Source organism: Haplochromis burtoni, unplaced genomic scaffold, assembly GCF_018398535.1.
Source record: "Haplochromis burtoni strain Fernald_Lab_line unplaced genomic scaffold, NCSU_Asbu1 Contig_103, whole genome shotgun sequence".
In the NCBI taxonomy this organism is placed as follows: domain Eukaryota; kingdom Metazoa; phylum Chordata; class Actinopteri; order Cichliformes; family Cichlidae; genus Haplochromis; species Haplochromis burtoni.
The window spans coordinates 579,743-607,061 of record NW_024582464.1 but is presented as its reverse complement, the minus strand read 5'-3'; the positions used below and the strand labels follow the sequence as shown (position 1 = coordinate 607,061).

The 27,319-nt window shown below is 39.8% G+C and overlaps 2 protein-coding genes across 2 annotated transcripts in view; one reads left to right on the top strand and one right to left on the bottom strand.

Annotated features, from left to right (window-relative positions):
* Nucleotides 1–3,637: 3,637 nt before the first annotated feature.
* The window catches only part of nt5dc1 (5'-nucleotidase domain containing 1), a 62,919-nt gene continuing 39,237 nt past the window's right edge, over nucleotides 3,638–27,319 (top strand). Inside the window, exons 1-6 of the mRNA XM_005931032.3 lie at nucleotides 3,638–4,067; nucleotides 5,246–5,337; nucleotides 6,889–6,960; nucleotides 7,050–7,159; nucleotides 7,565–7,644; nucleotides 7,744–7,825. Coding sequence (XP_005931094.1) covers nucleotides 3,975–4,067; nucleotides 5,246–5,337; nucleotides 6,889–6,960; nucleotides 7,050–7,159; nucleotides 7,565–7,644; nucleotides 7,744–7,825 — 529 coding nt within the window. The 5' untranslated portion in view covers nucleotides 3,638–3,974. The remainder of the gene's footprint in view (nucleotides 4,068–5,245; nucleotides 5,338–6,888; nucleotides 6,961–7,049; nucleotides 7,160–7,564; nucleotides 7,645–7,743; nucleotides 7,826–27,319) is intronic.
* Nucleotides 7,903–14,268, bottom strand: col10a1b (collagen, type X, alpha 1b). The gene is made up of 3 exons (XM_005931031.2): nucleotides 14,132–14,268; nucleotides 13,683–13,815; nucleotides 7,903–10,337 (listed from the first exon to the last, which is right to left on the bottom strand). Exons 2-3 carry the CDS (start codon nucleotides 13,798–13,800, stop codon nucleotides 8,485–8,487), a joined length of 1,971 nt encoding a protein of 656 aa, XP_005931093.1. The 5' UTR covers nucleotides 13,801–13,815; nucleotides 14,132–14,268; the 3' UTR covers nucleotides 7,903–8,484.

Below are 27,319 nucleotides of genomic sequence, written 5' to 3'. Positions count from 1 at the left end.
CCCCCCCCCATAATGAACACCTTCATTTATAACCTGTATTTTGTGTTTACTTGTGTTATCTTTATCTTATATTTAAATTAAATTTGTTTGATCTGTAACATTTAAGTGTGACCAACATACAAAAAAATGGGAAATCGGGAGGCAGGCAAACACTTCCTCACACCACTGTAGTAGCTCTTTTCCAGTTTTACTGACCATAAAATGTAAGCCATCAGTGTAAATGACCAGATGTTGCCAATGGCACCCCTTTCATGTGAGCATGCTCAAACCTAGACCAGGATGGCTAGTGAATAACCAGCTTCAAGTGACCATTTATCCTATCTCCTATTGTAAGGTGGAACCAAAGATCTCAAATTTGGACTCATCAGCCCAAAGCGCAGATTTCTACTGATCTAATGTCCATTCAGTCTTTCTTTTCCCAAACAAATCTCTTCTCCTTGGTGTTTTTTACCTATTCTTTGACAATAAAGGCCCGATTCACGCAGTCTCCTCTAAACAGTTGATGTAGAGATGTGTCTGCTACTGGAACTCTGTGTGGCATTTATCTGGGCTGTAATCTGAAGTGCTGTTAGCTTGCAATTTCTGAGGCTTATTAGCTAATCATAATAAGCTGTTAGCCAGTGAGCATGCACTGAATCATGAGGTATTGTCTACCTGTGGGGCAAGTGGGTGTGCGGCTCAGACACCCAACTTTATGAACAAGATAACTCAAGAATAAGTTGAAGTAAGATTTGAAAAATTTGAATTTGATTTGAAAAATCTTACTTCAGAACTCATTCACCTTGAGGTCTCTTAGGTTTCAGATGATACTTTTTCTGAAAATCTTGTCAACACGATAACACGAGAAAGATGTCAACTATGATTGATAAGATAGGTGTCTATACTAGGAGTCTGGTAGCACTGGCAGCTGCCAGTATTTTTAAAAATAGTATGAGCAAGACTCCTAAAAAAGACTCGACTGATTATTACCTGACTAAAGGTGAGTGGCTGAGTCCATAAACTCATCTGGAAAGTGTTTACAGAGGGCAAGGCACAAAACCACATTCTTGTAGACTTTTTTCAACCTGTTATTACCACTTTCTGGTGTCCTTGAGATAGAAGGCAAGTTTAAGGCATGTCCAAATTGGCTTTTGTTTTCAACCCAAGAAGCTACATCCATGTTTTATGCTGAGTGGGTGTGAAGTTTTTAACTGAAGGAGGCAAAGGTGGAACTTTTGGTGTTAATACTGTTGAAAATGAGTATCTAATCCGAAAGCAACTTTTAGCAAACCTGGGTTAGACATGACTTTTTTATCTTCCAGGAAAGCATTCTAGCTTGGAAGATTACCATAATGTGACCTATGACTAACACTGACTATTAGCACAATGACAAGGATGCAATGTTTACAAAAAGAATAAAAACCTCTGTGAACAAAATTATTTCCAGACATGAACACACTGACATGCAGTAACACATTCAAAGAGAATTTAAAATTACACTTAAATGATGACAAATGAACATATTTTGAAATGGGCAGTATATGTGTCAAACCTAACTCCACTTGACTGGAAGATACTTTTTCAGGACAGTGCTACTATGCGTCACTCTCAACCAACTGGTTCTCCTTGCTTCAAACATAGCAAGCATTCTTCTCACTGACTTCCTTACCAGAAAGCAACTATTATGAATCATGTTCACTTAGGAGCTCATTTTGCATTATATAACCAAGCTTTGATTAAAAGTTTTTCTCTTTCTGAAACTACCCTTTTGGATTGGTCCCTTTGCGTGTGCAGATTTCCACCTGCATTCCAAAGGATGCATGTTAGGAAAGACTGGAGTTGTAAGAGTGAATGTTTGTCTGTCTCCTTGCCTTTCATCCCATGACAGCAGGGACATTATCTTTCCACACCACCTTAGGGTACATACTGATATTACACCAGCCTGGCCACTGTTCACCTTCAGATTAGATCTCTACAACATACTTCATAGATGTTTTGTTCATTAAGTCATTGCTGTTTCTTCACATTCCATTAATAGTTTTGGTTAATTTTGCAATGCTTAAATAATTTGCATATTTCATATTTTTATTTCCATAATGTTGTTATTGCATTTCTCCATGATGTGGGAATAATATGTAGTACTTTCTGTCTGTTATCTATACCACACTCTGCATCTCTATAGAGGTGCTACTGCCAGACTTCCTGATGGAGTTCAGACACATATCAAAATAACTGGCCACCACAATTTGATTCTAACTGCTGACCTTTGTTTCCTCTTTTAACTGTAGAAATGGTGAAAGAGGTAAACATAGTTAAAATTGTTATTAAGGGCAATAAGGGCTGTTGAAATAAAAATGCTTTGTGACTCTGTTTGAAAAAGGTCAAATATAAAACATATACAAAATAGGAAAACATAAATCAAAACCAAATATGTTTCTCCAATACATTTAAAATTAATCTTATGTTACATGTCCTGTAAAATCCACGACACGTGGGGATGAAAATATAAAAGTGTGCTGTTGAAAAATGAAAGGATTTCTCTTGAGAACAAAATAAAAAGCTAAAGATTGAAAGACAGGTTACTGTAAGGTTATGTCATGGCCTAATGTGTCATGGCCTAATGTGGTCCTACAGTAGTGCAAACTACAACAAAGGCGACTTCAGGTGATGTTTGGATGGTGGTAGCTGTGTAAGACAAATTGACCTTAAAATTAAGGTTGGGTTTGGGAGCGGTGGTTGTATCAGCACTGAGTAAAATAAGTCAACTACAGCCTGCTCTCATGTATGTTTTTTTTTTCACATTCTCTTAAATTTGTAATGTACTTTTAACTTAAAACTATTTTTAAAGTCTATATTGTGTATACATTTATTTAACATGTGTGGTCTGACAGCTCCTTGGCATTGCCATTGTCCATCTTCTTAACTTCTTCAGTTCAGTTTTGCTATTAGAATCTGTCCCATCTGTCACATGGTGAAAGGTGAAGTACCCTCCGGTTTCAGGTCGTTCTTATGACAAACAAGGAAATGTTCACAAAGAGGAAGAATAAATGGATAAACACATGATTTTAGACCACATGATTTAGATTCATGATTTGGCTATTCAAGATATCTGCCAACTGTGCTGCATTTGTTCATGTTCATAGACTTGAATTGTCCTTCTTTTTGTTTGTGTGTGTTTATTTCTGAAGCAGCACAACTAGAAGTATGTTTTTGCATATATGCTGATTCTTCAGCAGATTCTTCATCATCTTTAAAGCTTTTTTTCTGGCAACCAGAAAAAACAGCTTTATGTTTTTATGAATGCTGTTTGTATTACTTTGTGTTTTCCAGATTTATTAATTCTTTGTTTTTTTCATCTATTCGTGGTTTTAGTTTCTTTGTGTTCTGTGTATTTATGTCTTGATTTTCTACATTGTCTATTTTTTGATCCAGTTTTTTTTTGTATTTGTCTTTAACGCTGGCTATCAGGTTCAGTTGTCTGTAAGCATTTGCTGTTTTCTGTTTGTGTACAGTGTATACATGATTAATTTAGTCTATTCTGTGTGACAAACCGTGCATTGTTGTGATCTCCCAGAGCCTCCAACTGGAGAGACTAATTATATCTGTACAAGTGCGGGTATATGTACGTGGTGGGATGCTGCAATCACTACTGCAGGCATTAGCCTTTGCGTGCCCTAGATGGACGACTTTTACCTAATTTACCCGATACCTATACACTGTGTATTACGGTTTCACACCCGGAAGCACTGCGTGCTGTCTTGTCTTCTTCTGGCACACAGGAGTTAAACTTCTGCCTCCATGTGGACAACTTATTGACATTAACCGTTCTGTGATCAGCCATTTGCGTTGAGGGAAAGCCGCGCTGGTGGGATTATTTTCGCGCAGGCAGAGCGCAGAGCCATCCTCGCCGTCACACGGTGACATTGACACACTCGGAGTGTTTGTGCTGCTGTTCCCAAGTTGGTGCTTCGGAGCGTCCCCCAGCCTCAGCAACAATGAGCGAATACTTCAGCCTTTCGGACTGCGACGTTATCGGCTTCGACCTGGATCACACGCTCTGCCGCTACCATCTGAAAGAGACCTCCAGGGTGAGTGTGCAGCGCGAGCGGCTAGCTTCACACGCACACAACCGTACGGTGGCCGCGAGGCGCTGGCTCGCAACACATCTGGAATAGAAACAACCCGTGGCTGGCCAGCGGGCTCAGCGGGCATCTGTGGCATTTTTCACTGGCATCAAGGCTCGCTGGTGAAAACGCTGGAGTGTGCTGTGGGAGGTTGGATGTGATGTGATGCTGCCGCTGCTGCAGTCACTCTGCGTGACTCACGGGGTGAACGTCGGCGGTGATGCTCACACATACATGTCTTTAAGTGTTTAAGTCCCCTCAGAGGCCTGCTGATAGCCAGCACATTTTTCACACCCTTCTTCATCTGATGTCGTTAGAGTAAATAATAACAACACTGCGGACTCGCGGGGTGTTGCTGGATCCCGTGACATCGTATGACAAATAAATGACTGCTGAATCCTTGTTTCCTGCAACTTACCAAGGCCTGGAGTTCATTTGTTTTCCATCAATGTCAGATACGCACAGTTCAATTCTTTACACATATCACATAATGGATATGTCAGTGATAAAGATGTCGTCCAGTTTTAATAGACTAGTGTTTATTATCTGTGAGTGAAAACTAACTTAATGCCGTGATGTGGATTTTTCCTTTGATATTCACAAAGCATCATACAGATATGTGTAACATGAAAGGTTTAAATACTGACAAGCTTAGTACGTGAGCTCTCCAGTTTATAGTTACCTTCGGGTCTTTAGAGTCTGTGAGCACTATAATCCATTGGTTCCCTTTGTGGACCCATACTTTGTGCAGCTGTTTCTATGCTTATGCTGACTCATGGAGGTCATATTCTATAATAAGTATTTCTGTAAATTAAAAAACAAACAAACCTGAGCGGTTATGAGCAATAACTAGTTGTTCTTCATTATATCAGGGTCATAATAGGTCTTTTTTTTGGCAATGAGTGTGTTAACTTGTTAAGAAAAGAAAAGCATGGTTTAGATATGAATAAATAAACCCCCAGTATAAATAAACCCCCCCGTATAAAACATGTTGAAAAAATGCTAATAACCTTCACCAGAGAAGAATGAGGAAAGTCTTTAGTATAGCCTTAATTTGGAATATAAACCTGTATATTTTTGGCATTCTGTAGCACTCTCTGTACACTTCAGTGTGTGATGGTATGTGCTCTTTGTGTTTACAGCTTATCTACGAGAGCTTTGCCAGATATCTGGTGGAGCATAAAGGATATGACAAAGACCTGCTGAATCTAACTCCTGCTACCTGGGATTTCTGGTGAGTCAGCAGCAGCATCAGTTTTGTCGGCCTAAAGCAAAATGGGACAGAAACACGTGTAATGAATATCTGACGATCCCTCAGGTACTACATTCATCTGATATTAATGGCTAAAAAAGAAGTAACATCTTTGAAGAACAGAATGTTAACCTGCACTTCATCATTGATGAATGTATCTTTCCCTCTGCTGTGTTGACTGTTAGTAGGCCAGTACTAACCCATATCCAAGTAAAATCAATATTCGCATTCAGATGTCACTATCAGCACCCACCGAAGTGCAAGCATTCCTATTCACAGTTTTCATTTGTGTGAAGCCCTGAAGGGCAGAGTACCATTCAACCTTACTGAACATTTCATCAAACCATAGTGCAGACATATCAATTTGTTTCAAACCACAAATATTCTGCCTCTCATATGTACAAAACCAAAGAAGTGTGGACATACTGAAAGTTGTATTTTAATCACTTTTAATCAATCAAAGTCATTGCAGGAGCTCCACTTTGGTGGTTTTCTTTTAAGTATATCTTGAGTACTTTCACCAGGACAAAAGCATGAAAAAGAATGTCCCTTATATATTCTGTATAAAAGGTATGCAAAAGTTTTACATCTGAATGGGTCAAAATTTCCTCTTCAAAAGGGATGTCAGGATACAAAAGACAAGCTAATTCTTCAGCTAATTGGCTAATGCTAGCTGGATAAGGTAGTGATAGTGTTACAAAATTCATGTTGGTGTTTTCAGGTTGAAAAGATAATTAATAATGAATCAATTTGGAGTTGTTTTTGCACTTTTATGGCATCTACACCCTGATAACAGTCTTTAAGTTACAATAAAATGCTACATAGACTCAAGAAACTTTATTGTAATTTACCCACACATTATTTTTTTTATCAGATTTACACAGTTGTGCATGGACACAGTCTTGTTTAATAAATGTTAGTCGTCTTGTGTTTTTACACCTGTGGCTCATTCCCGCTCCCTTTATTAGCCATGGATGGATGTAAATTCACAATAGAAATGTGTGTTTAGCGATCTTAGATCTGATATCAGACAGCAAAAGAAAAACTACTCAAAGGAGAAAGAGTAATGGAGGCTATCAACTCTACATTTAGAACAAAAGGACCTGGCAGATGTAAAAAAGAAAAAAGTACATCAGTTTGCAGAAAGAAAACATCAGCTATTTATAGCACCCATTTATTAGGGTACAATTTGAAATGTGAAAATGTTGCTGTTAAATGTTAAATATGGCTTCACCTTATTATTTTGCTCAAGTCCAAAGGTCTTGCCTTGCTTAAAAAAAGAGTTGTAGGTATGGTCAGACGTACGCCTGGTGTTGCTATAGTTCTACAGCACATTTCCCATTTATGCAAGTTTTTGTGCATACACATTCTTTATCCATCTGGCTGTGGCGTATAAGCATTTTCCACTGAACACACGGTGAAACCAACAATTGGTAGGCTCAACAGATGGCAAACAATTGCTTGACCACTGATCTTGTACTTGTAAATCAAGTAACTGCAGATAGTTTTTCTAACAGAGACTTTTGTGTTCAGTTTTAAAGGGCTAGTGGTGGATCTGGAGGATGGAAACCTTGTAAAGCTAGCGGAAGATGGAACTGTCTTAAGGTATGAGTCTGCATCATGACAGTTTCAGCGTTCACAGAACTTCAAAGTGAGATGATAACTTTATCACGGTTTTTCTTCTGTTTGAATAGAGCGACACATGGAACCAGTGATCTCAGCACAGAAGAAATCATCAAACATTATGGCCCCAAAAGAGAGTGGAATCACTTTAATAGCCTCAGTACCTCCTTCACGAGATCTTGTATGATGTTTACATCCATCTGTATCAATCAGTAACTGTAAGCTGTTAGCTCCTGACCTCTTAATATCTACCATATCACTAGAGACCTGTGGGTTGGTGATGTCTTCTCCTTTATATGGAAATTTCACCTATTTGGGATACCTTACTGAATAATAATCTTAAACTGAATAATAAGCTTACAGCAGATTGCATGTGAAAAACTTGATTTGAAAGGTAATATCTTTCACTGTAATGTTTTTGAAACTGTGCTTTTTTAATTTGTGGCTAAATTCAGGCGTAGTGGTTTGCCAGTGACTTGTTGGAGCTTAAGCAGTTGAGAAGCTAATGTATATTTTCTTTATATTTTTTCACAGTTTTTTTTTTACATTTCATTCATTTGCTAATATTTTCTTTTGGTCTTTGCAGCAAAATACTACTTCTATGATAACTACTTTGATCTGCCTGGTGCCCTTCTCTGTGGACGAGTCGTTGACATGTTGCACAAGGTCATTTTTGTTTTGTTACTGTGAGATTTGTAATATTGGTTGGCATTTTCATGACGAGAACACATACTGAAACTTAATTTATGTTTGTTTCTCAAACAGCGAGGAAATGAGGTGAATTCTGACTTTTGGAAAGATATGGTGGCTGCCATTGACCACAATTACAACACATCTGCGTTCAGAGGTAAGAATTTTATTACAAACCTGCATACATTTTAGATTTCTTATGAGAAGAACACAAATTAACACACATAGGTAATCTTTTGTTTTCAAATAAGAACTTTTATTCCATGTTTGGTCAGTGAGTGGTACATAACTTAACACATCCAAGGAGACATAGTTGTTTAGAAAAATGGTTTGAATTTTTTTTATCTTACGTTCCTTTCCTGATCACAGTGCTTGTGAGAATGTGCTGATCTCTAATGACATATAGTACACGTTTGCCTTCTTGTATGTCTTTTTATATGTATATTACAGGAAAATTCTTAAACAACAGACATTAATAAAACAAACACAAGTAAAAGACATGCTGTAAATGTTACAGGCAGTTGTAGAGCACCACTTAAAGTATCATGTATCTTATGTTGTTATGTTTCATGGATTTTAAAATTCCAAAGGCACACACAAAGTAAACTGGGGAAAGTGATCATTTTTAATCTGCAATAAATTTCTGAACAACTTCTTAGCAAATTGAAGACATTTAATGAGGCGGTTAAACCTTTAAAACTTGTAACCACATTTTTCTTTAATCTGCAATCCAAATTCTGAACTTTGTAAAGTGATATTTTTCTCTGAGTATTTAAATGTTTTATAAGGTTTTGAGGTTTATTTGGATTTGTGAAATCACGTTGAGGCAATCAAGAACCCAGAGAAACCGCAGTGAACATTATCGGCAGCAAATATGCCATTACTCTCCTCATCAGGGACCTGAATATAGACTCTGTCACCTGTATACAGCTGGAGAACAGCACTGCCTGCCATCTCATCCAGGAAGCCCTTGTTGTACTCATCATAGGTGAAAAGAACTGGCTCCTCATTTCTGTAGAGGGCCACCAAAGCATTGGCACCATTGACATGAAAGTGATAGCTGAAATAGTAGAGGCCTGGGACCTGGCAGGTGAACACGCCACTGTGAGGGTCATAATGGTTCTCTCCATTGTACAGAATCTGGTTAAACTGAATAGGGGTTCCTGCTGGGGGGTAGGCCGTGGTTAGCACAGCACTAAAAGCGGACATAGGAGCCTTAATCATCTGAGGCATCACAACCTCATGAGATTTGATTGGCATGCTCTTCTCATGGTGGTAGACCATTTCTCCTGGTGGACCAGGTGGTCCAGGAGGACCAGCAGGACCTGGGAGACCATCATGACCTCTGGAACCAGGAATTCCAGGAGGACCATGGGGACCAGGAATTCCCTTAGCTGTCAAGCCAGCTGGGCCAGGTGGACCTGGAAGACCTGGATGACCCTTGAATCCAGTGGGACCTGAAGGACCAGGAGGTCCAACGGGTCCCATTGGTCCAGGCAGTCCAGACTCACCGCTTTTACCTGGTGCTCCTGGGGTGCCAGTGTGTCCCTTTGGCCCTTGGGCACCATTAATACCTGGGAGTCCTGGGGCACCTTGATGGCCTTGTGAACCCTTTGGACCTTGAGCACCATTATGACCTGGGATTCCCGATGGACCTACTGCTCCAGGGGTACCTGGTTTTCCAGTGAAACCTGGAGCTCCCTGTTCTCCTTTGGTTCCTCTTGGGCCCGGTGCACCTACCATGCCAATGTCACCTTTGGGCCCAACTGGGCCTGTCTCACCCTGAAATCCTCTTGCACCCTGTGGGCCAGCTGGACCCATGGGACCAGTAGCACCTGGCTGACCAGTAAATCCAGTTGGGCCTGGCTCTCCTTTTTGACCAGTAGTTCCTGGACTACCGGGGGCTCCTCTGCTACCTGGAATTCCAGGTTCACCTGTTTTGCCAACACCTGGCATGCCAGGTGAGCCTGGTTGACCAGCAGGACCCTGTGGACCTTTTACTCCCATTGGTCCAGGCATACCTGGGGTGCCATTCTGACCGGGTTTTCCTGGTGCTCCTGTGCCTGGTTGCCCAGTATGACCCTTTGGCCCTTGCACACCCATTGGTCCAGGTGAACCATCTCTTCCAGGCTCACCAGGCTTGCCAGGTTCTCCAGGATAACCGGTGGCACCAGGTTTACCAATTCCAGGTTTTCCAGGCATTCCAGATGGGCCCATTGGCCCAACAGGCCCTGCTGGTCCTTGAACGCCAGGAACTCCAATGCCTCTCTCTCCTTTGGGTCCATGAAGACCAGGAATTCCAGGATGTCCCTTTAAACCAGGCTCTCCTCTTGGACCCATTGCTCCAGAGATCCCAGCTGGTCCAGGTTTTCCAACAGAAGAAAGTCCAGCAGGTCCAGGAGATCCAGGGGTACCAGGTGCACCTCTGTGACCCATTGGTCCAGTTGCGCCAGGCTGACCTCTTTCTCCAGGCTTTCCAGGGGCGCCTGGTTTTCCAGGGCTACCTGAGACACCAGGTTTACCTGCTTGAGTGAAACCAGGTGGTCCGGGTGGTCCAGGTGGGCCTTGTGGTCCAGTGTGTCCCACACCACTCTTTCCAGGAGGTCCAGGAGGTCCCATTGGTCCTGGCTCACCTGGAGGACCTTGAGGGCCTTGCTGGCCTTCAACAGCTAGGGATTACAAAAAACCCACAAAAAAGTAATTAATCAGTTGATAGAATGTATATGTCAAAATGTTATTATGCCTCTGTTTTTTCTGGTTTTAGCTTTTGGTCAGCTCTATTTTTATCTTTGAATTTAGTAAATGTATTGATGAACTGAAATTGAATTTATATGTTGAGATAGTGGCTTCATAATAGAGCATCTTGTGTCCATTTATTGTACAGCCTTTTATGACTCTTGAATAACCCTGACATCTGATATCTTCTCCATAAGATCACAATCTGACTTGAAACACTGATCCCTGTAAATTGTGGAGTGGGTTTTTCACAGCATGATCTTCACAGCACAGTAATCTGTGGTGTTGCTCCCACACAGTTTATGCTTGCTGGTATAAGACCCAGTTGTACCCTCTCCTATGAACAGCAGCTGTATATGTCCACCCAATACTGCACCCATCCTTTTCCTGTACTGCCCATGCTAGTAAATGTGTAGTTAGTGGCATCAAATCAACATCATCTTAATGCATTTCGTGCCATATAAAGTACAATACAAGTACAAGTAATGGCTAAAGTGGGATGAATATGTGTGCTAAACTGGTGTATAATGCCAGTTTGTAGTGGAAGTTAGTGTTCACTAAATTTACAGCTATAATATAGGTGTAGTTAAGCATAGTTCCTTTTCTCCAACAATACAAACTATTTATAGCTTTACTCCAATTTAACAGTAGATAGGGAGCATCATGGACAAAGTTGGCAGTTTGTTCTTCAAACCTAAGGTAACACATATAACTTCCAGACAGTCTAGTTATGTTGTCTCTTGACCTCTTAACATCAAACAGGTTGCTAGCAGACTGGTTTGGATTAGGATTAGGTTCACATATACCATGTATCAGGAGTTTTTGTCTTTTTTGAAATATGCAACTAGAAATCGTTAAAAAATGGGGGGTTAACTGCAGGATCAAAATGCATGTAAGAGACTTGATTTGAAAGGCAACATTTTTTAGTTTCTGAAAATATGCCCGTTTGGTGAAAATCAACCCTAACCTCAAGTCTTTTGCAGACGACATGGCTGAGATTAAGAGATTACATTTGTTGTTCATGCATTGGAATTTTTACTGATGACTTAAACTTACATGTATTATTTTTCAGTTTGGTAGTATCTTAAAGTTAATTTAATACTTTTAGTGAAAGTAAAGTAAAGAACACAGTTTCCAGAGCTGTCTACCTTTAAGTATCTTTATAAATAATATAATTATCATTTTCATTTCTACTGTAAAAATGAAAACCTGAGCACTCTGAGCTTTAATATTAACAAGACAAATCATTTATATAAATGCTGTAGCTTTTCATCATAACTCTGGATGCATCCTTGTCAAATGAAGACCTGTCAGAGAAACAAATCAAATGGTGCTGGCCTCTCTTTTGAGATGGTGTTTTGAGAAAAAAAAGTTCTCTGAGAGGGCTATCATTTTCCTGTCACATAAAGGCTGTGCTTGAAACCTCACAGGAGATGTTTGTGCCAGAAGTGGGAATTTTTGGCAGCCAAGAAAACCACAAAATGAAGGTGATGATACTGGCCTCGGTAGCTAACCCCTGATCTGAACTGCGTGTTGCCTGTAAACACTGTGCATGGTTAGGCTCACATTCCATGTAGTGTCATTATCCACGCTCAGTTTGGCTGCTTCAGTAAATACCCCCTCAGTCTGACTCTTGATTCTGTCTTTTATATTAGAAAGACTGTTTCCATTCTTTCAGCTGAGTGAAGGTCCATTAAATTTGCTGTGGTTTGTTTGGGAGATTTACTGTTTGAACTTATGAGAGCATTTCTCCGCAGCCTGTATAGGTTTTTTTCCCCTTGTAATTGTATGGTGTGATTTTAATACCACAAGGCACTTTGCGAGGGCGTGCCTGCAACGTGGTCGCAGCATCTGTTTTGGAGATTTGTCAAATTTGAGCTTGCATTGTTGACTTTGAAATCTAGATTTACGTAAAGGCACACAAGTCAAACCACATCAGAGCAAAGTAGCAGAAATAAGTCCTTCTGAAAGTTTGACTCTTTGTTTTGTTGGGGTATAAAATTTAGTTTTAGGCATCATCTTGGTTGCTGTGTCATAACTACTGCTTTGTTTTTTATGACACATGCAGTATACACAGCTTTCCTCTTTAAACTTAATTTATCCAGAGCACAAGTGCTTGCTTACAGCCTTACCCCACCTTTCAGTTATATACAGCGGTACACAGCAGTTTACTTGGCCTGCTTGATAGCACTTAATTAAGGAGGGTGGCACTTTCCATATGTATATGAGTCAGGAGTTTGCCAGGATATGTGACATTCGTAGCGATGATAATTATGATGAGGATAATGACGTGTAGCTTGTTGAAAGATTGTCTTCAACCTATGTAAAAGGCTGCTGTGTTTGCAGGGTTCATGCAGGTTATCAGATCAGTGGTGACAGCTCAAACGGCAATTTTTGTCGTGAGGTGGTGACTTGAAAACCTTGCTTTGAGTTTCCTTTTTAAACCTCTTAATGTCCACCAGGTTGCTGGCAACCAGTTTATCGTAAGGGACGGAGTTAGGCTTAGGTTCACATCTCCTCCCTTTATATGGAATATTCAGGCTAGCATACCCAAACTGGAATCTTGTAACAGTATGAGGCAAAAATGTCTGTAAAAGGCAAAATCTTCAAGTTTTTAAAGCTATGCTTATTTAGTATGTGGCTAGAACCCTACATGGTTTTCAAGCAACCCAGTGAATATTATAAGTTTTATTAAAAATTACTACTATTTTATTTTGGTCAAGTTTTTAAACCTTTATACATTTTGTAACTTAATGTCCACCAGGTCAGTGCTGACCTTTGTAGAGTTTGGTGAACTGTACGCTTAAAATAAATGTATGCCCAATGCAGGATCTTGTAGTTTCTGACAGTATGTGGCTAAAATGAAACCCGACCATGACCATGACCCTGGTCTTCAGTGACCTGGTGGGCATTAAAGATGGTAGTATTGGAATGATATGGCTTAATTCATCTTATTCATCATTTGTACTGTTTCCCTCATTTTTCCAGCAATAGAGCAGGTTACAAAATATGACAAGTGTCATTTATTCCTTTTTAGCACTTTCATTTGGTTTTAACTGCTCAACAAAAATGTGATGGATTATGAAATTGATGGAGTCTAAAAGAGGTGTGCGTTCCAGCCTGCAGTCATTTGAACACTGGGCTTGTCTGGAGTTAACATACTAAAAGAAATAGATGCACTTTTTGCATGTTTTTTTAAGGCATGTTTTCTATTCTGGCTCCTCCTCGATTTGTTATTGGGATTTTTATGAAAATAAAACACACACAATAAAACTCACCATGACTCTTGACAGGGTAGGGAGTCTTGCTCACTTTTGGGACATGATAATACCTCTCAGGCGTGGCCTCAGCTAATGCTAGGAGGACGAGGAGGAGGCTTGTTACCCTCAGGTCCATCTTGTGACGCTAAACCTGCAAAGACAAAAAAGAAAATCACTTTTATGAGAAAAAGCATCTTCACATACAATCAGTGCAAGTGAAGGAGATGGCCAAAAATTAAACTGGCTTGTCCTTTTTAAAAAAAAAAAATCATACATCTATTGATTCACTGCTAGAGGAATATTTTGTTGGATCGGCACTCTCAGGTGCAATCTCTCTCCTGGTGTAAACCCAGCTGCAGCACATGGCTCATTACAGTCAGCACTCTGACCCACCTCTCAGTCAGAGCCAGGCTCCAGCTGGGAATCCCCTGATACATTCCCCTGAAATCAGGCAAAAGCCACCTTACCGGGAAGGTTTAGGCCTCTGGAGAAACAGTGGGGAACTTGGGAGGCTGCTGTCCCGGCGTGGTGCTCGTATATCCTTAGTTGTGGAGTCTCTCTTGACTGAGCGGCTGCTGCTGCTTCCCAGGGCACTGGGCTCAAGGTATTTATACTGGTCTTTAGCAGCGTGGAGGATCTGCCTGCTGGAAGTTCCTCCCTTATTCTGATGTCATCTTTAATGATGGTGCCATGTCACTTGTCACTCTAGGGTGATTTTCTTTCTCTCTCTCTCTCTCTCTCTCTCTCTCTCCTCACTCCTTCTGGTTCTCTCTGTCTGTGCGGAGCAGCAGCAGTCAGGGGATTCCTAGCAGACTTCCTATGGGTGACATGTCTCAGTGAGGGTGATCTGTGAACATAACACCTTTAACAGCTCTTTTGACTGCCACTCTTGTGACAGATGTCTGCGTTAGTGTCCCTGTTTAGCATTTTTAATTGCACAAACATAGGTGTTTTCTTAAAGTCTAAAAACATCAAGTTATTGACTAAGTGGGTTGTGACGGGATGTTTTTTCTGGAAAAGTAAAGACTGCAAGTCTGACAATATTTTCCTCCAGTCGGAAGGCTCTGTACTGGTCAGGCTGTGGTGTGCTATACGGAGCAGACAGCTATTTTCAGTCACATTGGGTTAAATGTGAATTTGCACCCATCTTTTAATGGGTGCTGGAAACTTTCCCTTTCTCATGTGTAATTTTCAGCAGACTGTGTGTATTCTTCTAAACGCATTTCCAAACTCAGCAGTCTGACCTTTCATTTGTGTTCAGGTTTATATTTCTCAGAGTAAAAACATGTCATGATGCTGGCATGTTTATGTCTGTATATTGTCTGTGTAATTTTTGCAAACCAGTCTGTGGTTTTTGAGGCTGAGATCCACAGTGCAGCTTTGAAACACCAGGAGGCAGAAGTGAGGTTTTTTTTCTAAGACGCTCACCTGCTTCGTCCTGTGAGAAGCCTCCTGTTTGCGCTTCAGGCTCAGGGAGCTGGGTGCTGCTCTACCAGTGCAGCTGGAGGATAGCTGGAGGGAAGTTATTGTTAGTGTGGGATTTTTTTTATTTTTATTTTTTTTTATGGCAGTCTGTGTTACAGAGAAAAAAAAAACTAAATTGTGTAATTGGACAATGATCTAAAGCTACATATCTGAAAAAGGCATTCTGCTTTAGTTTTAATGTTTAACAACAGTCATTTACTAATCATTTAAGATCAATGTTTAGACAAAAAAAATAAAAACATATTAAAACCTTTCAAAATAAATGATCACTTTGCTGTCTGCAACACATTTTTAAAAAGTTGTGAAAGAGGCAGCAATAATAGACTAGGACAGTTATCTAATATCAAGCAAAAAAATAAACAGTAATTAGGAGAAGAAAAAAGAGCATCCCAGAGAAACTGAATCCCTCAGAAGTAAAGATGAGAATGAAACACTTTTTGGGCAAATAGTTTCATAGAGTAGTAGATTTTAAGAGAATTCTGGGATTTTAGCATTTATAATACATAATAGAAAACAATCCCTTTATGCAACAGATAGGGCTGAAAACCAATACTGCATGATGGTGATGATTATATAAGTCTTTATTGTCAACATGTTTGAAGAAAACGTGGTCAAGGCCCTTTTTCCTTCCTGTACTGTACCTTGAAAAAACATATTTTTTGCGCTTTTTAAAGTGGGGGATGTTTATACATTGCTTCAGGGTTAGAGTAGGTTGTAGGGAGTTGTGATCTTTGGGTCTTTAGACAGCACTACATCATTCTGGAAATCACAACACGGGCACAGGACCACTCCAGAAACCACTGAACAATGAATTAGAGCCAAGTTTATTTAAGATGGATTGACAAGAAGTGGTGTGTGCTAATAATCAAACCCGCTTATTATCAGCACCAAGTTAAAATAGCAGGACAATGCCAAACTCCCCTGCCAGCAGTCTAGACCTGCTACCCTCTGAAAGTGTTATGAAATGGAAGCTTGAATAAGAAAACATGTGCCATTCAAGACTGTAGCAGTTGTAGCAATTGGACTCTTCACTTCCACAATGCTTATGCTACAGTCATAGTAGGCAAAACAGTGACCAGAGGTTGTGGTGCAAACAAAATTATTGCAACCATGTGCAGTGAACTTGTGATTTCAATGCTTTTGGTTCCTTCAACAAGTTTCGTGCATCTAAATGATGATAAAATGGCCAGAAGTCAGAGTCAGTCCGCTGTCTGTTAAATTGCCAATGATTGGGTCAAGAAACTCAAAAATTCCTGCTCCAGTAACATGGTTGTTGTAGAATGGCAATTTAACTAAAAGATGACCAAGAGCTTAGCAAACACTGTTTTTTTCTGACTAACTTCTTTTTTTCTCTCATCTGTACTTTGGTGTGACCAGGCAAGTAAAGGTGTAGTGAAATGGAGCATTTGGTATTAAATTCTTAAGGAAGGAGGAAGGTTTAACATTCTTTACAAAAAGACCAACCAGACGGAATTGATGCTGCAGCCACTGGACCAACTTCCCAGGTGGAAGGAGTTATCATTTTCTGACTCCTGTCTCATTAAATGTACTAAAGACCATCACTGTAATACTTTAATGTTACAGTGTTACAGGAGTTTCCATTCGTGACCCATGCATGTGGACTGCTTGTTTTTTGTAATTGTCCTATGATCCTCACTGACATGCAGATCATTTACTTTCAGTCACATTTATCCCTCTGTTTCATGCTCTTTTGTTACTTAAATGTGAAGAATCATCTGCGACTGTGCTCCTGGAATTTGTTTGAAAAAGTACAGAACTTTCAAACAATACTTGTTAGATGGGTGGCTGTAGCTCAGGAGGTAGAGCAGGTCACCTACTGATCGGAAGGTTGGAGGTTCAATCCCAGGCTCCTCCAGTCTGCATGCCAAGTATCCTTGGGCAAGATACTAACCCCAAGTTGCTCTCCGATGCATCCATCGGAGTATGAATGTGTGTGAGTGTAGTTAGAAAGCACTCAGTAAAGAGATAGTGCTTGTTAGAATGGGTGTGACTGGGTGAATGTGGCGTGTTGTATGAGCTCTTTGAGTACTCTGGGAGAGTAGAAAAGCGCTATATAAGAATCAGTCCATTTACCATTTAGATGACTGAGTGGACCATCTATCTTTTATCACACTTGTAGCTGTGGCCAGTAGGTTCTCATATGACATCAGTTGGCTAGAACAAGCTTTGGTTTGGCTACAAGTTAATAGCTTGAAGCCAAGCAAGCAGTTGTAATTTATCTAGGAGTTGCCATACTGAGATTGGGGATGGGCATTTAAAGCAAAAATACTATTTGATGTTCACAGAGAACTATTCGGACTAATTCCATCTTTAACTGTAGGAGATGCTCTAATGGGTGTCACCACTGGTTTTGTAGCTTAACCAAAGGTCAAGACCGTGGCCATGGTTAACTCTGGCTCCACCCTTCCTGGTAAGATTGAGTCTCATTAGGCTCCACTCGCAGCCCATGTGATATTTATACATTCAGTGAGTAGTTTTTTTAAAATTGGTTTTTCTGTTTCTCTTTCTGCCTCACATGACATTTTTTTACACATGTCAAGTAGAATAAATGCAAAATTCAGTAAGCAAAAAAAAAAAGAAAGAAATCAATGAAATTAACAAAATCAAATTAATGAAACAAGAATAAATAATTGTATTATCAATAAACATCATGAATTGTATCTAAAAGTGGTTGTGAAGTAATCCTGATGATAGCCTGACATGGTTGAGGTTGACAACCAGTACAACTCTGACTCATGACTTATCCAAGTAATGCTTTCTGCAGCTTAAACCGTGTTAACTTCCTGATCTTCATCAGCTTACATCTGCTGTACATAAGAATCGTGAATGGCCTGGGACTGTGTAATATATCTGTGGTTTTAGAAAAGCCTTTCCTCCGCTTTCACCGTATCATTTACCCTGCCAGCCACAGATGAGCATTCAGCGAGCCATGGGCATCTTCGGTAAACTCTTCGAATGAAATGACAGAGTAGCGTGGGAGGTGGAGTCGACATTTAACAAGTTTCTAAGCTGCAGATACGCCATTGCATCTCACCATGAAAGTGGCAGTGACCGCAGTGAGGCATGGCTCCTTTTTTATTTCAATTGGATTACTTTTTTCCATTTTGGTGTGTCAGAATTAATGCCTCCCTATCTAAATCTGGCCGCTGTGAGGTTTATTGTAAACGGCTACTTAGATTCACAGCCTGTATTTGGGCGAGTTTGTGCTGTGTATGGCAAAAAGCAAAAACATGTAATTAGGAGGGGAGATGAGCTCGATAAGAATTCGTCTTCAGTGTTTTCAGACACCTTGTGATGGCAGGCTGGGTTGCACTTGTGGGAAGGGTCTGCTGTAAACATTGTTTTGCCCCTCTAAACATTGACACGCTGCCGCTTCATTCCAGACATGACTTAATTCTTCTTCAATGGCTTTAATTAACTCTAACAGAGTTTGTCCCCCCACTATACTCAGCCTCTGTTTTCCACATTAACTTGAAACATGTTTATGATTAAGTCACATTTGTGTTTTCTGTGATTCTGAAAAAATGTACTCTGCACCTCAGCTGGCAGAGGAACACTCACACCTTTTGTTGTCCTTTTTCCAGTTTGTGTTGTCTTTTCTAAAATCCCATTGTGTGTTTTTCTATAGTTGAATGCATTTTCCCCCAGATTTAGCCCAGGAATAAACAGTATGTTGGACAGTATCAAACCGGCAAATTAAAATCCAAATCCAATTCAAAAATTGGATGTGTTGTTAAATGACTACTGTATTGTAATTTGTATCTTTGGACAGAAAGTCCAGTGTGGTGTGTCTCGGTGTGTCTGTAACTGTTGGATGTAAAAAAGAAAAAGAAAAAAAAGGACAGTCAGTGGTATTTGCAAAAACTAGTAACACACACATAAATGCACTCGGCAAAACTACACAAAACAAGTAAATGTACATGGGATACAACGTTAAGAACAAAAACAACCAAAATGTATGAATTTTGGTGCCAACAAAATCTGATAGCTCAGTGTCATTGTCTCTGGCCAATAGGCAGGGGTAAAAATATTTGAATTTTTTAGTAACTACGTCCAGGTAATTTAAAATACCCATAATGCCATAATGGCTCAGTCACACGGTCCCCAACCTTTTTTGCGCCACGGACCAGTTTATGCCCAACAATATTTTCACGGACCGGCCTTTAAGGTGTCGCGGATAAATACAACAAAATAAAACTAGTACCAGTACAAAAAAAAAGAAGATTTATTCATAATACACGTGAAAAGACCCAGGAAAACCGAGTTAATGATAAAAACGATAACAAAATAACGCTGAAAACCGATAAAAACTCTGAAAACCATACATTTCATACCTGAGCCTCAACTCTCGCGGCCCAGTACCAAACGACTCACGGACCAGTACCGGTCCGAGGCCCGGGGGTTGGGGACCGCTGCACTAGAGTGAAAGTAGGGTCGCAACCTCTTTGTGTTTGGGAAAAATCTGGTTGCCCTTAGTTATGTTTGATTACCTAGAAATTAAACATGAGGCACTATCAACCTCTGGGCGACTGCTTCATATCACCAGGTGATTACACAGGTCACCTGCTGGAGGGCATCCTGTTTACAACCAGCAGCAATCCAGCTCAGGCTGACTGGAGAAGGTTTTCAGTTAATTGCTGTCAACATGTTGCCATCCATCTGAGTCAGGCTGTGCCGATCCCAGTATCTGATTTTGAAATTTGGCTTTTCTATAGTTAATGGTAATTTTTTTAAAAGAACCATAAACGCTTTAACAAAAAATCCAACAGATTCTATTGACTTTTAATATGTCACTGAGAGCTATACTTAAACTTTTATTTTAAAGTGTAAAAATTAAAGTTAGCATTGGTCTCATGTAGGGCTGGGCCATATCATACCGTTCACGGTAATACCGGTACAATGTTAGGCAATGATAAGAAAATGAAATATCGCGATAAAATATGGGTAAAACGCGGATGCTCAGTGCCTTTGTTTTCATACGCACATGGCGGAAAAAGCATGGTGGTAACGGAGAATGAGAAGGGCGAAAGCAGATTGTTGAGTGAAACGGATGAACCAGAATTGGTTTGTAAAAATGGTGCAACTTAAGTGGTGTGGAACTGGTTTGGCTTTCGTCCGTCAGATACACACCAAAGCACATTTTTTGGTAGACCATGCAAGTTTTGGTTAAACTGTCAGCAAGGAATTTGCATTTGCACTGTTAAATTTTTATATAGCTTTAATGCACATAAAAAACAGCTGCTTGTTTAAGTGAAAATACATTGATGTGGTTGTTCTTTTTGCACTAGTAAAGTTGTGGAGTTGTTAAGTATTTTGTCTCGCGTCAATTATATCGTCAGTTATATCGTTATCGCAAATTTTCAAATATATATCGTGATAAATATTTTTGGCCATATTGCCCTGCCCTAGTCTCAGGTGTTAAAACAGTTTAATATTAATGTGATAATGTGTTCCAATCTGGGAACCTATCACCTGCTGACTGGATGCTGTTGTTATTGGTGCATGCAAACTGTGACATCATCACACAGCCAGCCTTGACCTGCTGCAGTCAGAAGAAGTCAAAAAAGAAAACAAAGCGTTACTGAGGTTTTTCCAGAGCTTCCTACAAGCATTTCATCTGTCTTCTGGGGGCAACAAGACAAGACCTACAAGACTTACATAATTTCCTTAGGGATTATTAAAGTAATATGATTCTGAAGATTTTCTGTGCCAGAAAACTTTATGAATGAAATGAAAAGACCATCAAAAACCATCACTTAAATCATATGAAATGACAGTTTCAAGATTGCATTCGATTGCAAATGTCTTTAATCTTTTGCTCTTAGTAAAACTCAGACTGAAAGAGGACTACAACCAGGATCCAGAAAACTCCCTGATCCTGTGTGCACATACGCAGGGATTTTTAGAGATGACCCCAAATTAAATTAATTTTTAAAATTAATTAAATTTATGCAGTGGACTTTTTTCTTAGCTGCCATCCACACCCATGTGATGTTAGTAAGTTAGTCAGGCTAGCTCTTTGTTAATCTGTTGACCCCAAACCAATGTTTGGGCTCCATTTGTAGCCAAATACTCACAGAGGCATGGACTCTGTAAGACCTCTGAAAGTGTCCTCTGGTGTCTGGTGTCAAGAAGTTATCTTTAGATCATTTTAAAATTAGACTCACCCCAGCAGTCTCTTCCTAATTTATTCCCTTTCAGACCACTCTCAGCAAATACCACAAAATAATACACAGCTACCGACTAGGTGCACCCCAGCCACATGAGAACATCTAAAAAGAAATGTCACTGATATTTATATCAGCGTTTTAGTAGCCTCCTCATCTAAGATCCAAGTCATTCTCTTGTCATTTGTGATATATAATGCAGATTTTCTTATCTTCCTATCTTTTCCTTTACACATTGTTTGTTTGGTTTTGTTTTTGGGGTTTTTTTTGTCTCCATATTGTCCTGAGCCCTGCAGCCTGACAGAAAGAGGAAAATAATTGCAGGTTGATGTGCCTAAGGAAACAAGGAAGAGTGGAAAGCAAGAGCTAAAGATAGAGTGTTTGAGATGGGAAGTGACGGTGGCTAAGATTTAACGTTTTAATAAACCAAATAGGCCACTAAGAGGCACTTAGAGCTTTATGATTGGAAAGACTAAAGCTGGACCTCCTGGCTGAGTCTTGGCTGCAATTACAGGGATCCAAAGACAAAAATCATGGTTGCAGGCTTGACCAACCTGAGGCTAACTGTAATTCAGAATAGCAACTAAAGCCCTCACTGCATCCTTCTGGATTTTCTTTGCCTTTTTTTTTCATCCTGACAAAATCTTGCCCGAGTCATTATGAAATTATGGAGAGGTTGGTCTCATGAGAAAGAAAAATTAAAGTCAGAAACACAGAAGTCCATGGTTACCAAATCAGATTTTGCTCTCATTTTAGGATTTATTTCAGGAGCAGGTAATGGGTTACTTTAAATCTAATTATCTTAATCAAGGCTGAGTGAGTGCTTTAATGACCAGCCCTTTTTATTTGTACCAAAGCCTTACCTCTAACTCCAGCTCATAATAAGCAGGTTTTCATGCTGCTGTTGCAATCTGCTTATCCCTGCGACTGAAGAAGAACCTTAATACTTTACTCACTCGCACGTCTTGGTCTTTGATACATTAAATCATGTTTTGTCTTGTGTAGGTTGGAAACTAAAATCAACAAAAGCAGTAGTTCACCCCCCCAAAAAAAATCCTGTGTACTGAATGTGATTACATGAATTTTATGAATAAACTAAACTATGAATGTAAACCTAGTGAAACCCATATTCACATATACACACTAGCATGGATCAGACCACACCCATCTTTGAACTGTGTATTGTATTTTGCAGGCTGTGACACCCTGTGTAACAGGACCAAACTAAATCATCTAAATCATAAAGCTCATTGTCATTGCTCAGTTTGGAGGTGAAAGAATAATATATGAGATCAAACATGAGGAGCTTCCCGCTGTGGTGACTCGTTGTGGCAAAGTAGCAGCCAAAAGTAGCTTTAATGTGTACAGCCAGGGTGAAAGTACACTCTGAAATTGTCTAAATTCTAAGATTCCTTGCATCAGAACATAAAAAACAATCTATTAGGCAAATACAACCTCACTATGCAACATGACAATACACAGTGTCAGTCTTTATTTAACTGAAGCCAAGAGCAAAGGCAATGTGTAAGAAACTAACTAACCCTTACTGCTTCAATAAGAATTAATAGTTATTATTTTGGAGTTAAATAAGTTAGGTTCTACAGCAGATCATTTCAAAGCTCCATGGCACATTTGTCTTTGTATTTGTGTTGGTGGCCAAATCACTTCTATCATGGTTTTGGGGTTTTACAGTGAAAGGTGCTGCAAAACAAGAGGCTGTTTGCCCGCTTCAAGTCCTCAGTCCTTCCATACAGCGTTTACCTTCTTCTTCTCAATTCAATTCAATTCAGTTTTATTTATACAGCGCCAAATCACAACAACAGTTGCCTCAAGGCGCTTTATATTGTAAGGTAGACCCTACAATAATACACAAAGAGAAAAACCCAATAATCATATGACCCCCTTTGGCAAGCACATTGGCGACAGTGGAAAGGAAAAACTCCCTTTTAACAGGAAGAAACCTCTGGCAGAACCAGGCTCAGGGAGGGGCAGCCATCTGCCATGACTGGTTGAGGTGAGAGAAGGAAGACAGGATAAAAGACATGCTGTGGAAGAGAGACAGAGGTTAATAACAGATATGATTCAATGCAGAGAGGTCTATTAATACATAGTGGTTTCTTCTAAAGAGAAAGCTATGCTACTTGGACTCTCTCACTGTTTTTGCCTGGTGCATAAGAGGTAGACAGCACAGCTCTTTCCTATTTACAGTCATTGTACTGGTTGTCCAGTGTCTCTGGGAAGCACTGCAGACTTGGTTCTGCTGCTAACTCACTGTGGAGATGGTGACAGCGGTGAGAAAAGGTGTTAGAGGCCAAACCCAGTGTCTTAAACAGCTCCTTCACTATTATGCATGTTTTTTTTTCTTTTTTTGGAAGAAGTGCTAGTGTTTAGCAAACACACAATTACAAAGCACAAGCACAAAAATGGACAGAGCAATAGCAACTGTCTGCTCCTGCAAACATCCGAGTCAAATGCTGTATTTCACTGATTATGAGTCGCTGTGGAAGAGAAAAAATATTGGATTCAGTGTCTTGTTGAAAGGTGGAGTCATTTGAAAGTTTTGTTGTTTACTGGCAAACTCCTTCATAACATGCTCTTCTTGTTGATTACATCTGAGGTGACATTCTTTACAGCCTTTTTCTGGAATTAAATGGCGCTCAGAGCTCAAAAATGTTTATGCCACTGAGAGAGCTTTATGATCAGAAGACAGACAGTCATACATACACCAGTCACCAGTGACATGGTCGCGATTAGGTTGACATCCACGCCTTGATGTGCAAATCTAGACCACATAGGCTTAGTTCAGCAGGGTTTTAGGTTTGGGAGCAGTTACCTGGCAGCTGCTTCGGGGGAAATTACGTCAAACTTTGAAAGAGTTTTTCTGTGCCGCAGCGCCTGTATCCATGCAAACAAGTCCTTAGCTATTAGCCATAATAGGGCCTGTGTTTTAAACAGTTATTAAGTCAGTCTGATTGAAAAAGAAATGCACAGTCCTCAGCATTTAATAGAAAAGTACTGGCAGGCATGTTGCGTGTAAATCAAACAGAAACCATGAATTATTTTTGAATAAAAGCCAAGCAAAATAGAATGTTCTGTAAATATAAAAATACAAACCCTTCACCTTCTCTATGCTTTTTTAAATATAACCAGTAAGCTCGGTTCTTGGCATAAAGTATGTGCTTTAAGATGTCTTTATGGTATTTTAAACCATTACCCATGCTTATCAGTGCTGGTGGCCTGTGTCCTAAATATACTGGAATCTGTGTGGATTTCCCTCGCTGGGCTGCTCTCCGCTCAGGTCTGTTGTTGTTTTTGTCGGTTTAGGTTTTATTTTAGGTGTTGGGCTGGGAGAACCATTCTTAGCCGGTGGGAAGAATGTGTAAGGAAGTTTAGAAGCTTTTTTCCTCCTCCAATCCAAAGAAACCGAGCGTCCCTCAGCAGAAATGAATAAGCAGCGAGTCACGAATAGCATTTATCTCACGAACAGTAAATATCTTTGGTTTGATTTTCACCACAGATAGTGGAAGTGGGTATAAATTTGAAAACGTAAAAGCCATTATATCCATTAAAGTAGCTTAAATAAGTTTTAACTTGTAGCCCCAGAGAAAATATACAGAATGTAAAATTAGCTGAGTAGGGTTTTTCTTTTATTTATGGTCCATCATCACAGAAAAGGCAACATCTACATTTAATTGTACAGTGTCAGATTTGCATCTTTTTTTATCAGCACTGTGAAATGTAATAATAAATAATAGGTCCATGTTTCCTCTGTAGCTTTTGGCTGCAGTCAGCTAAACCATTCACAAAATGAAGTATGTGTTGTTTACAGGGGTGCTTAAGAAAGAACACAGCGAGGCTGTGGAGGAATGAAACAAAGCTCTTGGACTGCACTCTTTAAACTGTGCTGAGACGTGTAAACACAGTCTGAAGATTGCTGCTCTTACCAAAACGGGGGCTTTGTGTTCCCAAAAGCGACTGCATTTAGAGCTTTGTAGCCGTGGGTGTGTTGACACTAACACTGAATGGTGTGATTTACAGAGTGCTGTGAATAGTTCAAGGTCAAAAACTTTTGTGGATATATGTAGGAACAGAACAATTCGTTTTAAAACATGAAAATAAAATAAATACATAATTATAATAATTTTTAAAAAAAAGGAACAGAAAAAATCTTAAACGGGCAAGAATGGGGGGATCAGGACTAAAGGAAGGCATTTTTTAGCCAGCGGTGCTAAGACAAAGGCTCCATCTACACTAATCCAGATAAATTTGAAATAGGCGTTTTCGCCTAAAAACGCTCCGCGTCCACACTATCGTTTCCAAGTGTTTCCAAACAGTTGTTCATCCACACTGAAACAATCGAAAACGCTGCATTCCTGTATTGTGCATGGGTGAAACTGTCTGCCGTTTATTTACTTAACGGCTCTTTGAAACATTGCGGACATTAAATGGACTAACAATGAGGTGGAGTTGTTGCTGCAAGTAACACAAAAGTACAAAGTTGCAAAAGCGAGTGAGAATTAAAGATTTTGAGGAAAAGCTGTCTGGAGCATGTACAAACTGATATTAATCTTTAATAGGGCTGTCAAAATTGAGAGCAAACAAAACAATTGCTGTATAATGCCCTCCATAATCTTAGTTTAACTGGTCACATGACTGCATCACATGACTAAAATACGCTATTGTTTTCGAAAAGGCTCCGTGTTCACGGTCCACACTGTGACTGTATCCGCTTTGGAGAGCGTTTTCAAAACGCTCCATTTTCCTTGACCGAAAACGCCGTCTCAGTGTGGACGGAAGGCCAAAACAGAGGGGAAAAGATGTGTTTTCAAACAAAATTGTATTAGTGTGGACATGGCCAAAACTTGCAAGTAGATTATGGTGTCTGACCCAGCACATGAGTCTGTGTCTGTTAACCAGCTCAGGCACTTTTCTTATTCACAGCATTAGGCATTTAAGTGCCTGATACTGAACTGAATACACCAACTGATACAAGAAGAGTTATAACCTGTTGCTGTAGCTACTTTAGCATATTTTCATTTTCTAAAAAATAGCAAAACAAAAGAGGGTTTCAGTTTTGCTTTTAGCTTCCTTTGCTAAACCAAAAACTTTATGTACTGTCACACCTTTTCCCAGCATGTGAGTCTTTGAAACTTGGTTCAGATGATTTGATGGATTATTTGGCTTCTTTCTATTATAGGTTTATAATAGCTGGTCAGTCATGAATGGTTTGCTGCGCTCCCATGCATCAAACAGGGGGCTTTGGACTGTAATGACCACTGGTTAGGTGAACTTGTCCAACCCTTCTTGACCCTATAATTACTTGGACCTTCTTACAACTCTCAGGCCATTGGTTTCGAGTATGTGGACAAAACACATTTAATGTAATTCACAGCAGAAGGAAGAGGCTAACTGCAGCTGTGAGCGATAGGGAGAAGTAGTAAATAGGACTAGTTTTCATTGACAATATTTTGAAACCGCTGCTTTGGTTTTGCTCGAATTTTATTAGCAATATACACATGTGTAATTCAGCTGCTAGTTTGAAGTCAGCAAGTATCACCCAGGAGAGGTGGAGCAAGTGAAATAAAGAAATGCCTAATTTTCTCAGTAAAATGGTGAAGTGGCATGTGCTCTGGCTTTTATGGTAATCCAGCAAATCCAAAATAAGATTGCTTTAAAGTCTGCAGTTTCATTTCAAACATAGTATTAAGCTGCAAAAATACCAAAATGTTCTCATCAAATTCACCACGTCTCTGACCACTCATTCACCTCAGCATCCACTGCTAAATTCACTACTGAATTTGTTTAGCTCAGAAGAATTGTTTGGAGCATCCTATGTCTGATAGCGTGGCTGCTTTTTGCATCGGAAGGCTCCTAACCAAAATCCCATGGTTTATGGTGTGATTGTAATCCTTCAAAGCAGAATCCTATTACACTTTTGCAACATTTTCCTAAACCCTGGTCTTTTAGACTACAGCTTTTTCT

Excerpts from the sequence above, each read along its gene's own strand:
- col10a1b (XM_005931031.2), bottom strand. The coding sequence starts at position 13,800 with ATGGACCTGAGGGTAACAAGCCTCCTCCTCGTCCTCCTAGCATTAGCT. Across the intron at positions 10,338-13,682 it reads CTACCCTGTCAAGAGTCATG|CTGTTGAAGGCCAGCAAGGC; the intron begins GTGAGTTTTATT and ends TGTAATCCCTAG.